Source organism: Belonocnema kinseyi, chromosome 7 (genome assembly GCF_010883055.1).
Source record: "Belonocnema kinseyi isolate 2016_QV_RU_SX_M_011 chromosome 7, B_treatae_v1, whole genome shotgun sequence".
NCBI lineage: Eukaryota > Metazoa > Arthropoda > Insecta > Hymenoptera > Cynipidae > Belonocnema > Belonocnema kinseyi.
In genome coordinates, this window is record NC_046663.1 from 22,813,172 (window position 1) to 22,826,740 (window position 13,569).

The 13,569-nt window shown below is 24.8% G+C and overlaps 2 protein-coding genes across 3 annotated transcripts in view; one reads left to right on the forward strand and one right to left on the reverse strand.

Annotated features, from left to right (window-relative positions):
- Nucleotides 1-7,344, forward strand: part of LOC117177335 (YY1-associated factor 2) — an 18,180-nt gene extending 10,836 nt beyond the window's left edge. For both annotated transcript variants that reach the window (XM_033367961.1, XM_033367962.1), the window contains exon 4: nt 4,543-7,344. In XM_033367961.1, coding sequence (XP_033223852.1) covers nt 4,543-4,881 — 339 coding nt within the window. In that variant the 3' untranslated portion in view covers nt 4,882-7,344. The remainder of the gene's footprint in view (nt 1-4,542) is intronic.
- Nucleotides 7,187-13,569, reverse strand: part of LOC117177334 (periodic tryptophan protein 1 homolog) — a 34,498-nt gene continuing 28,115 nt past the window's right edge. The window contains exons 9-11 of the mRNA XM_033367960.1: nt 13,029-13,119; nt 12,712-12,948; nt 7,187-7,635 (exon numbers count right to left, since the gene is read on the reverse strand). Of these exons, the coding sequence (XP_033223851.1) occupies nt 7,481-7,635; nt 12,712-12,948; nt 13,029-13,119 (483 nt within the window). The 3' untranslated portion in view covers nt 7,187-7,480. The remainder of the gene's footprint in view (nt 7,636-12,711; nt 12,949-13,028; nt 13,120-13,569) is intronic.

The window sequence follows — 13,569 nt, forward strand, 5'->3', positions numbered from 1 at the left end:
TCTTTAAAAAATCTTACCCAATTCGATTTTCCCCATTTTTAAACATAATAAGTTTGATTTTTATATTTTTCTCGTTATGATATTAATCAGTTTATTTCTTTCGACTCACCGCACTATTTTAGACTTTTTTTCTTCTTAGCGATCACGCTATTTTGATATTGTTTCGAAACAAAAAAAAAACACTAAAGGCGCCACCCTGGAGTCTTTAAAAAATATAACCATATTCGATTTTCCCCATTTTTAAAAATAATAAGATTTTTATATTTTTTTCGTTTTAATATTAATCAGTTTCTTTCTTTAGACTCACCCCACTATTTTACACTTTTTTTCTTTTTAGCGATCATAATATTTTCCTATTGTTTCGAAAAAAAATTGGCGCCACCCTGGAGTCTTTAAAAAATCTTACCCAATTCGATTTTCCCCATTTTTAAATATAATAAGTTTGATTTTTATATTTTTCTCGTTATGATATTAATCAGTTTATTTCTTTCGACCCACCGCACTATTTTACACTTTTTCTTTTTAGCGATCACACTATTTTTCTACTGTTTCGAAAAAAAACACTAAAGGCGCCACCCTGGAGTCTTTAAAAAATCTTCCCCAATTCGATTTTCCCCAGTTTTAAAAATAAAAAGTTTGATTTATATATATATTTTTTCGTTTTAATATTAATCAGTTTCTTTCTTTAGACTCACTGCACTATTTTACACTTTTTTTCTTTTTAGCGATCATAATATTTTCCTATTGTTTCGAGAAAAAAAATTGGCGCCACCCTGGAGTCTTTAAAAAATCTTCCCCAATTCGATTTTCCCCAGTTTTAAAAATAATAAGTTTTATTTTTATATTTTTTTGTTATGATATTAATCAGTTTATTTCATTCGACCCACCGCACTATTTTACACTTTTTTTCTTTTTAGCGATCATAATATTTTCTTATTGTTTCGAGAAAAAAAATTGGCGCCACCCTGGAGTCTTTAAAAAGTCTTCCCCAATTCGATTTTCTCCATTTTTAAAAATAATAAGTTTTATTTTTATATTTTTTTGTTATGATATTAATCAGTTTATTTCTTTCGACCCACCGCACTATTTTACACTTTTTCTTTTTAGCGATCACACTATTTTTCTACTGTTTCGAAAAAAACACTAAAGGCGCCACCCTAAAGTCTTTAAAAAATCTTACCCAATTCGATTTTCCCCAGTTTTAAAAATAATTAGTATGATTTTTATATTTTTTTCGTTATGATATTAATCAGTTTACAGGCTTAGTTTCCAGAATGAATCGGGAAATGACAGTTAATTTTTTTTTGACCGGGAATTTTACAAATTTGTTGAAGAAAAATCTGTCCATTTTCGATTTTAACAGTTTTTACATAATCAGTGGAATTGTTATGTTCTTCAATTATGCCATTGTTTAGCTTACATTGCGTAATTCAAAATTTTTTAACTTTAAAAATTTTCCATTAAAAATGTTTATTTCTAAGCTTACATTTTTAATTTAAGGAATTTTTAAATTATTTCTTAAAAACTTGAAGAAATAAAAAATAAAAGCCTTTCTTGTTGAAAATTTTGGATAAAAAACATTTTTTTTTTAAATAAATAAATACATTTTTTTCAATTTATCTGTTCTTTAAGTAATAAAAAGTAGGGAAAAAAGGTTTGACAAAACGATTTTAAACCAGTTCATAATTTAAGAATGTTCAGATTTTAACGTTAAAACTTAAACGGTTTCAATTTGAAAGTCTTAGTCAGTAAACAAATGAGAACGTGTGACTGAAAGTTTATAAACTATTTTCAACTTAAAAATAACTTCATTCAAAATTACAACTTGCACACCAATTAATAATTTATTATTATGTTTAAGTTTATGAAATTTTAGATATATTGTTTCAGTCAAAAATTTTAGAATTGAACATTTTTAATGTAAGAGAAAGATTGATTGCTCAATATTTAGAAATATTGGACTGTTCATTTAAAATCAGTAATTAGAAAACAAATATTCAAATTTAAGCAAAAAAAGAACTTTGAAAGTTACAATTTTTATTGCTGTATTTGAAAACTTAATTTGTGAGTATAATTGTTAAATTTTATTGTATAAATAAATATTGAATACCTATTATTCCTAGAAAAAATTGGAATAAATTCAAGAGATATTTCGAAGTTCTGAAAAGATTCAAAATTAATTGCAAAATTTGAAATTTCAAACAAAAAATTTAGAAGCTTTGTAAGAAATGTGAAAGACTTCAAAAGAATTTAAAAGATTGTCTTAAGATTCTTCGGAAAATTCAAAGTTATTTTTTTTATTTTGAAAAATTAATTTTAAGAGAATATTTAAAAAGATTTCGAAAATTGTGCAAAATGAATCTGGAATATTTTATAAAAAATATAATTGCTCAATTTTTATTGCATCTAGCTTAAAATCTTTGAAGACTTTCCAATTTAGATTTTTATTTTTAAACGTACATTTTTAATCAAAAGAATTTCATGATGCAGTCTTGAAGAATTAAAAAATTAAAAATTAATAGTGTTCGAAGTTGCAAAGTTTGGATAAAAATCGTTTTTATTTTATCAAGTGTAAATATAAATAAATAAATAATTTATAAATTGGTACTGTACTTTAAGTACCTAATAAAAAGTGAACAAGTATTGATTTGATAAAAAGATTCTAAATCCGTTCAAAATAATTATTATTAATATTCGTAATAAATTAATAATATGTTGCTTTTATTTAAAACGAGTAAATGAAACCAAATATTTAAAAGTTAATATTTGAAACTAAATTGTTTGGCATAGAAAGCCTTAAATCGTTAAAATTTCGAAGAGTTTTTAAACTTTGATTGTTACTATTTAAATTTTACTTGTTGAAAAATGTTTATTCTCTAAGTGAAATTGTTGAATTTTGACGTATAAATAACAATTAAACACTTATTTGTAGAAAAAGTTTGACATGATTTTAAATAATTTAAACGAATTGTGAAAATATTCGAAAGAATGAAAAAATATTCACAAAGCTTTTAAAAGAATGGAAAATTTGTCAAAAGAGAATCTGGAATATTTTTAAGTATTTTTTTTTTTTAATTTACAGGATCTTCAAAAAAATTGTAGGAAATCTTTAAAAATATTCTGTTAAAGTAATTTTTCAACATGAAAAATCATTTATAATTTTCCTAATTTTTAACTAATCTTGAATCTTTTCAAAACTTAAAATGACAAAAAAAAATTTCCAAATTTAAAACAATTCCAGATTTCTGAAGATTTTGTAATAAAGTTTTGAAGCCTTCTGAGGATGTTTAAAAAGTTTAAAATTAAAATAATTAAAAAATTTTTTAAGTTTATTTATTGATTCTTTAATTTAGAAGAACAGTAAAAAAGATAACGTGGATGTATATTTTTTGTTTGAAATCATTTCAAGTTCTAAATTTAATTTGAATCTTTCAAAAAATTCCAAATATCTCTTAAAATTACTCTATTTTTTCTACAAATAATAAGTGCTCAATTGTTATTTATAATTACAAATTTTGAGGAAATTTGTTTTAATTCGCAGCATTGTCTAAAAGTTGTAGTCAAAATTCATTTAATTTTAAAAGTTATTTAGAAGTTCTGAAACAATTTCACAAATAATTTTAAATTTGAGAAAATTTGAAGTAACTTCTAGATTTCTCAAAATTTTGAAATAAAATTTTAAAGCTTTTCAAGGATGTCTAAACTATTTAAAATGAAAATAATTTAACTTCTAATTTAAGAACTTTTACGTTTAAAAAAATTTTAATTAATTTTTTAAAATTTTTCTAGTCTAAAATAACTTAATAATATAATTTTGAATATTTTTAAAGTTCATTAATTCTCTCTTTAATTTAGAGTATTGAAAATGTTAACGTAGATTTATATTTATGGAACTAAATCTAAATCTTTGAACTCTATAATTTATGAATGTTCATAGTTCCGAATGTTTCAGTTTAAATTCATTAAAATTGAAATCATTCAGTTGAAAAAGTGTTAGAGTTAGATTTTTTAAATTTCATTGAACGGGAAAAATGTTTGCGAACCGGAAAAAAACCGGGAATTTTTTTCTTGGTCGCCAGGATTAAACTGTTTTAGAATTTAACATTGAAAATATAATTGTCCATTAAAATTATAGAAATTTGAAGGACTGGATAGATTTTTTTTTTACTAAAAGATGTGATTTTTCCCCATCAAAAGTGAATGTTATTCTCATCATTCCAAATTGCATAATTTAAAATACTGTGAGAAATATTGTGAACCTTTAAAGTTTAATTATTCTAAACACTTCGAAAATTATATACTTTCTGGTTGGAAATTTTCAAGAATGACAAAATGCGCGAATGATGAAATACGTGAATTCTCCCGTTGTAATATTTGTCTCCCGGCTTTATCCCGATTTTCTCCCTGTGCAAGTGACTCCCGATTTTCTCCCGGTGAAACTTACTCCCGATTTTCTCCCGGTGCAACTTACTCTCGATTTTCTGCCTGGTGGTTGGCCGCCCTGTAATTGGGAAAATAACATAAATTGACGGCAAATTTCAGGTTGCTCAGCAACAGTACGTGCCAGTTTTGAAGCCAGGTAAAAAGGAGGGCGGTAGTGGGGGAAGTACGACTAGTAGCGGTAAAGACAGAGAACGCAAGCTGGACAAGCCAAGGCGTAAGAACAGGCATCCTCCCAGGCTGAAAAATATAGACCGTAGCACGGCCCAAACGAATGAAGTGACCGTGAACAATGTCACTGTCGTTATCACGGAATACAAGCCCAAAGTGAAAAAGAGTTCCGACCAGTCGGGCCTCTCAAGCAGCGCCTCGTCCGAAAACGGAAGTCAAAATGACTCCAATCAGGACTCGAGAAGTTTGGACATTGGAACTGATGCTTAACGCTGCCCTTATGTGTCGAAAATATCTCTACGAAATAATCTAACTAATATATTATTATTATTATATCATGTATGTCAACGTTGTTGTCTATTATCGTGCAACATGTGGACAAGAACTCTTTCGTCTGCCTTGAGATCACAATCCAAGATAGACTCATCATGCTAATCATGGCGATCCTTTGCCGAGCATTGGCAAAATCGGTCTATTTCGATTTGGATCTTGTCAAACGACCACTGCCAGAGCGCATATATTATTATTTAAATACTTAAATCAACTAGATAGTTATAATTAGCATGTACTGACTCTAATTGTTTTCTATTCAATTTCGTCTTAGTGAGAAAATTTTGTCTTCGTGATAAAATGTAGTCTCCGTGAAAATGTATTGAATCAATTGATTTCTAATCAATTTTGTGTTCGGGAGAAAAATTTGTCTTGGTGAGAAAATGTTGTCCCCGTGAAAATGTACTGACTTAATTGATTTCTCTTTACTTTTGTCTTCTTGAGAAAATTTGGTCTTGATGAGAATATTTTGTCTTCGTGATCAAATAACTCCGTGAAAATGTATTGACTCAATTGATTTATATTGAATTTTGTCTTTGTGATAAAATTTTGTCTAAGCGATAAAATTTTTTAGCCGTGAAAATGCACTGACTAATTGTTTTCTATTTAATTTTGTCTTGGTGAGAAAATTTTTTCTCCGTGAAAATGTATTGACTCAATTGATTTCTTATCAATTTTGTGTTCGTGCGAAAAATTCGTTTTGATGGAAAAATATTGTCTCCGTGAAAATGTACTGACTTAATTGATTTTTATTTAATTTTGTCTTCTTGAGAAAATTTGGTCTTGGTGAACATATTTGTCTTCGTGATCAAATGTTGTCTCCGTGAAAATGTTGTGACTTAATTGATTTCTATTGAATTTTGTGTTGTGTTTGTGATCAAATTTTGTCTTCGCGATAAAACTTTTTCTCCGTGAAAATGTACTGACTTCATTAATTTCTATTCAATCTTGGTATTCGTGAGAAAATTTTATCTTTGTGATAATATTTTGTCTCAGTGAAAATGTTTTGACTTGATTAATTTCTATTCAATTTTTTATTTGTGAGAAAAATTTTGTCTGGATGAACAAATTTTGCCTTGATGGAAAAATTTTGTCTACGTGAAAATGCACTGACTTAATTTTTTTATATTCAATGTTGTCTTTGTGAGAAAATTTCTTCTCTCTGAAAACGTATTCATTTAATTGATTTCTATTCAATTTTGTCTTCATGAGAAAATGTTTCTTTGGAGAAACAATTTTGCCTTCGTGATAAAATTTCTCCTCCGTGAAAATGTACTGACTATTAATTTCTATTCAATTTTTTATTTGTGAGAAAATTTTGTCGTGGTGAGCAAATTTTGCCTTGATCGAAAAATTTTGTGTTCGTGATAAAATTTTGTCTGCGTGAAAATGTACTGACCTAATTTTTTTCTATTCAATGTTGTCTTGGTGAGAAAATTTTGTCTCCGTGAAAATGTATTCACTAAATTGATTTCTATTTTGTCTTTGTGAGAAAATTTTTCCTTGGAGAAAAAATTTTGTCTTCGTGATAAAATTTCTTTGTGAAAATGTACTGACTTAATTAATTTTTATTCAATTTTTTATTTGTGAGAAAAATTTTGTCTTGGTGAACAAATTTTGCCCCGATGGAAAAATTTTGTCTGCGTGAAAATGTACTGACTCAATTGATGTCTATTCAATTTTGTCTTAGTGAAAAAAAATTGTCTTCGTGATAAAGTTCGTCTTGGTGAAAAAAATGCACACGTATGATATGTTTAAGATCTACATATTTACTGCCATTCCAACGTGATGAAATCAAAATCTGTTTTCCATCCATGGAAAAAAATGTGTTTACATTGGAAGAAACGAATGCGCCAACTGGTAAATATTAATTTTAGGAAGTGTGTACGGATGAACATGCAATGTTTTAGAAGCGAATAAAACTTGACCACTAATGGACAAGTTTTTCGGTGATTTGACAAAGACTTTATGATGCCTAGGATATGAATATAATGTCGATTGATATTCGTTTAATTGTGCTCAATCAAATTTTGCAATGTTTTTAGTGGATAAATTTATTTGTGTATTTTCTTTCGACGGTATTGTTAAAATGCCGCCTATTAAAATTTAAGTTTTCGTTGATGTAACGATGGAGTTTTACAATAATCATTATTGTACGTGTATTGAAGTGACTCAATTTTTTGGGTACAATTTTATAAATCAGAATTATAATAGGTGGAGGCTAGGAAGTAAAGTACTCGAATCGTGGGTTCTTAAGAAAGTTTTATTTTTTATGCGATTATTATCTTTCGCATTTTTGTCTTGATGCCGCTTTTAGTTACAAATCGGTCGAGATGACAAGAGAATTTGTAAACAATGTGTTTAGAAAAAAAATTGAAATATATGCATATTTGATTGATCAAATCTGTGTTAAAAAAAAAAAAGAAAAAATATTAATGCATTTAAAGAAGAAAAAAACCTAATTCAAACATTGGCAAAATGTTTTTATAGAAGTATTAGATATAGAAAATTTATTTACGTAATTTAACTTTTACATTTTTTAAGATTCAGTCCTAATTTTCTTTTTTTTCTTGCGCGCTTTTTTAGAGTCGAGATTAATTTGTCCGATGTCTTCGGTAACATCCATCATTTCGTCTTCTTGCGCAATTTCAGCGGGCTCGTTCTTCAAATCTCTCTGGCTAAATTTTTCTGCGACTGTGAACATTTAAAATGTACCTATATATTTCCAGGGAAGCGACTTGACCGAGAAACTGGGATCGTAGCAAAATTCAAGTTTTTATTTTATTTATTTTTTTTTTTTTTTTAGGAGAGGAAAGTTTGGTGAAGAAATATAATTTTCTATGGAACAGGGAATTTTTTAAAAGAACTATAATTCGGATTTAAAAGAAAGGCATTAAAAAAAAAATTACTCTCTCAAGTTAGAATTCATCACAATTTAAAAGTTCCTTCTTCCAAAGTTTAGAAAAAGAAAGTATTTCCAGAATTTTTTAGAGTAGAAAAAGTATTTCGAAGAGGATATATTTCGGAATTATAATATAATTTTCTTTACATCTTTCGTTAGGAATTTTATCCATTATCTTCTTGAAAATTCAACTACTTGCAGTTAAAAGCTAAACTTGTGTTAAAAATTAATTTTGTTTTTGGAAGATTTTTAATTTTTATTCAAAAATTAATTTCCTTCTAAAAATGTAACCACTTTGTTAAAATCAATTTTTTAACTAAAAATTTAACTATTCAAAAAAATTGTACTATTTCTGGTAGAAAATTAACCTTTTCTGGTTACAAATTCAACAAATTGGATGTAAATTTGTCTTTAAATCCAAAAATTCATTTATTTCGTTGAAGATTCACGTATTTTGTTTAAAAAATCTTCTTTTTGGTTGAAAATGCAAGTATTTTAGTTAAATGTTGCACAATATTTGTATAAAAATAATATCATTTTAGATTAAAATTAATCTTTTAGGTCAAAAACCAATGTACTTGGTTGTAAAATAAACGTATTTGTTGATTTTTTTAAAATTTAAGTCTCATTCTTTTGATTAAAAACTTTTTGTTTCTTTGGATGAAAATTTGGTTGACATTTAATCATTTTTGGATGAAAACTCAACTATGTAAGTGAAAATTTATATTTTTTATTTAAAAATTAAACAATTTTTTCAAAAATTCATCTTTTTTGTAGAAAATTGACCTCAATGTTTAAAAATTCTTCTTTTTGGTTCAAAATTCAAGTATTCCAGTTGAAGATTCATCATTTTAGTCGGAAATTAATCAATTTGGTTGAAAAATAATTTTTTCAACTAAAAATTTAACTGGGTTAAAATTTGAACTTTTCTAGTTCAAAATTTAATAATTTGAATGTAAATTTGTCTTTTCTAATTGAAAATTCATTTATTTCGTTGAAAATTCACGCATATTGTTTTTTCAAAAAAACGACTTTCTTTTTGTAGAAAATAAGTTTTTTCTTTGAAAGTTAATCTTACTGTTTAAGAATTCTTCTTCTTAGTTGGAAATTAAAGTATTCTAGTTGAAATGTTCCTAATTTTAGTTGAAAATTCATATTTTATCTTATAAATAAATTCACTTGGACTTTTTCTAATTCAAAATTTAAAAATTCGGATGTCAATTTGTTTTTTTTCTAATTGAAAATTAATTTATTTCGTGGAAAATTCACGCACTTTGTTTTTAAAAAAACGACCTTTTTGGAAAAAAAAATTTTGTTCAGATAGAAAATAAGTTTTTTCTTTTAAAATTAATCTAATTGAAAAGTGTCAATTTTCAACAAAAAATTAAAATGTTACATTTTTAATTTTAAAAAATCAACTTTAAACGAAAGGGATTAATTTTAAACTAACAAGAAATTTAATACGAAAAAAAAATATTTTTAACTAAGGAGATTGATTTTCAAGCAAAAAAATTAATTTTTAAACAAAATAGTTCAAAAAATATTTAATTTTCTTAACAGACTTGCAATTAGGACGGATTTTTCACACAAGAAATAAAGAAAATTTTAAACAAATTGTAGAATTTTCAAGCCAAAAAGGCGAATTTTCTGTAAAAAAAAGTTAAAGTTTCAACAAAAAGGTTAATTTGTAATCAAATAGTTTTATTTTCCACAAAGAGTTAAATCTTCAAACAAAAAAATGAATTTTTTAATAATTTAATTGAATAGTTTAAAATTTAATTTTCAATCCAAAAAGATGAATTTTGTTCATTTTTCAATTGAAAAAGATCATTTTGAATTCAAAAATGAAATAGTTAAATTTTCAGTTGAGAAATTATTTTTTATAAAAAAAGAATGTTCTCATGTAAACGGATGACTTTTTAAACAACAAAATTAATATTTTAAACAAGAAGTTCAAAAAATACTTTTAATTAAAAAAAAAACAATTGAATTAAAAAGAAACATTCTACCAAATAGAATAAATTTTCATTCCAGAAAGATACAATTTCGGTGATAATTAATTTTTGACTAAAAAGGCGAAAATTAAAAAAAATGAGTTTTGAACCAAATAGTGAATTTTTAAACTAAAAAAGATTAACTTTCCATAAAAAAATATAATCTTTGAATATTTAGTCAAGAAATTAATTGCGAATAGAAAAAATGTAACCGTTGTTAAATTCAACAACAACAAAAAAAATTTTTTCAAGAAAATAGCTCAATTATAAACCAAAAAACTTAATTTTCAACCAAGTATTTGCATTTTAACCAAAATAGATGACATTTCAACCAAAATCGATGAATTCTCAACTAAGACTTTTTAGTTAAGATAAAAAGAAAATTTCAACAAAATTTTGGAATTTTCTAGTTAAAAATGTGAGTTTTTAACCAATTAAATATGAATTCTGAATGGAAAATATAATAAACCATCCAATGAAAAAGAATTAACTTTCAATAAGAAAATATGACTTTTTAAGAAAATTTGGTTGAATTTTCAACAAAAGAATTACATTTTCAACAAAAAAAATTAATTTACTTGTTTTTTCAATTGAAAAAGATCTTTTTTAATTTAAAAATGAAGTAGTTAAATTTTCAGTTAAAAAATCATTTTTTGTAAAAAAAAAGGCTTTCAACCAAACGGATGTATTGTTAAACAACAAAATTAATTTTTTAATAAAAAAGTTCAAAAAATATTTTTATTTCAAATAAAAAAAAAACACTTGGATTAAAAAAATCTATTATAAAGACGAAACTTTTACGAAATACATGAGTTTTGAACCAAATAGAGAATTTTTTTACCTAAAAAAGATCAATTTTCAATCAAAAATATAATAGTTGAATTTTCAGTTAAAACCTTTTTTATTAAAAAAAAAGAGATTTTCAACCAAATGGATAAATTTTTAAACAACAAAATTAATTTTTTACAGTTGAACTTTCAGTAAAAAAAAATTAATTTCCAATGAAAAAGCAGTTGAATTTTGACAAAAATAGATAAATTTTCAACTAAGAGTTTTAGTCAAGATAAAAGCAAATTTTGGAATTTTACTTTTAATCAAAAGTTTAATTTTTAACCAAAAAAAGATGAATTCTAAATCGAAAATATAATGAAAAATACTTAATTTTCAACTAAAAAAGATAAATTTTTTAACGACAGATGAATTGTTAATAAGAAAAAAAACGAATTGCCTATAAAAAGAAAAAAAAACAAATGTTCACGAAAAGAGTTGAATTTTCGACCAAAAAGAATACTTTTTTAAAAACAAAATTGTTGAATTTTGAACAAAGAAATTAAATTTTCAACTAAATAGAGTTTTTAAGAAAAAGGGATGAATACTAAATAAAAAATATAGTAGTCTTCAATGAAAAATAATTAAATTTAAAATTTAATCTTTCAGTAAAAAAATAATTAATTTCCCGTAAAAGAGTAGTTGCATTTTGACAAAAACAGATACATTTTCAACTGAGATTTTTTAGTCAAGATAGAAAGAAAATTTTGGAATTTGAATTTTCAATCAAAAGTTTAATTTTCAACCAAAAAAAGATGAATTCTAAATTGAAAATATAAATTAATTTTCAACAAAGTAATTACATTTTCAACTAAAAAAGATCAATTTTTTAACGACAGATGAATTGCTATTAAGAGAAAAAACGAATTTTCTATTAAAAGAAAAAAAAAATGTTCACGAAAAGAGTTGAATTTTCGACCAAAAAGATTATTTTTTTTTTAAACAAAATTATTGAATTTTGAACAAAGGAATTAAATTTTCATCTAAATAGAATTTTTAAGGAAAAGGGATGAATACTAAATGAAAAATATAGTAGACTTTTAAATGAAAAATAATCAAATTTAAAATTTAAACTGTTAGTAAAAAAAAATTAATTTCCAGTAAAAGAGCAGTTGCATTTTGACAAAAATAGATAAATTTTCAACTGAGATTTTTTAGTCAAGATAGAAAATTTTGGAATTTTAATTTTCAATCAAAAGTTTAATTTTTAGCCAAAAAAAGATGAATTCTAAATCGAAAATATAATGAAAAATACTTACTTTTCAACAAAATACTTACATTTTCAACTAAAAAAGATCAATTTTCTAACGACAGATGAACTGTTAATAAGAAGCAAAAAAAAAAAAAAAGAATTCTCTATAAAAAGAAAAACAAATGTTTATGAAAAGAGTTGAATTTTCAACTAAATAGAATTTTTAAGAAAAAGGGATGAATTCTAAATAAAAAATATAGTAGACTTTTAAATAAAAAATAATTAAATTTAAAATTTAAACTTTCAGTAAAAAAAAAATAATTTTCCGCGAAAGGGCAGTTGCATTTTGACAAAAATAGATAAATTTTCAACTAAGATTTTTTAGTCAAAATAAAAGCAAATTTTGGAATTTTAATTTTAATCAAAAGTCTAATTTGTAGCCAAAAAAAGATGAATTCTAAATCGAAAATATAATGAAAAATAGTTAATTTTCAACAAAATAATTACATTTTCAACTAAAAAAGATAAATTTTTTAACGACAGATGAATTGTTATTAAGAAAAAAAACGAATTGTCTATAAAAAGAAAAAACAAACGTTCACGAAAATAGTTGAATTTTCGACCAAAAAGATTATTTTTTTAAAAAACAAAATTGTTGAATTTCGAACAAAGGAATTAAATTTTCATCTAAATAGAATTTTTAAGAAAAAGGGATGAATTCTAAATGAAAAATATAGTAGACGTTTAAATGAAAAATAATTAAATTTCAAATCAAAATAGTAGGTGAAAAAATATTCTTTAGGATCATTGTGAAATCTGTAAAAAGTGAGGAAAAAAATAAATTTTCAACTCACCTGGAGATATTAAGGAAAAATCAAAAACTTTGTAATTGCTCGACTTGTTATCACCTCCTGCCGAAAAGACAAACGGACTGTCTGGATTTGAGTTGAGACAGAGTATTTTTCCTATACTCGTTTTATTTTCCCAAACTAGTTGGATTTCTTGGCTATCAAGAACATCCCAAACTTTAATTATTCCGTCGTCGGATGTGCTGACCAAGAAACCAGGACAAGAGGCACTCAGAGATAAACCTTTTTTGAAAAATGAAAAAAAATAATGGCAAATTCTAATCAAATTTTTGTCGGTAAAAATCGAAAAATTGCAAATTTACCTGTTACTGCACTTTCATGGACAGATTGCTGCCAGAGGGGCTTGTCTTTGCGAACATCGATACATTGAATGTAACCATTGTCGGTGCTAGCCTGCGAAAAATTTTTCATATTTTCAAATATTTGCGTCTGTGATTTTTTAAAAAAAATATATGATTTTTTTTACGGTCAACATTTTCCATTTTTTTAGGTAATTCAAAAGAAAAATATTCATATTTTCCGCCAAAATCAAACTTTTATTTTAACTTATCACGCTCATGCGAAAAATGACAAAATAACTGAATTTTGAAAGCAATTTTCCTCTAAAAAATATCAATTTTCAAGAAAAAAAATACATACTTTCAGTTAAAAAGGATGGTTAGAATAGATGAGTTTGAAGCCAAAAAATATTAATTTTCAATCGCAAAGATGAATTTTGATACAAAACGAGATTAATTTTCTACCGAAAAATAAAATTTAAAAAAGAATACATTAATTTTTAACAAAATAAAAAGACTTTAAAACAAATTCTCAAGTTAATAGTTTAAACTTTCACCAAAAAGA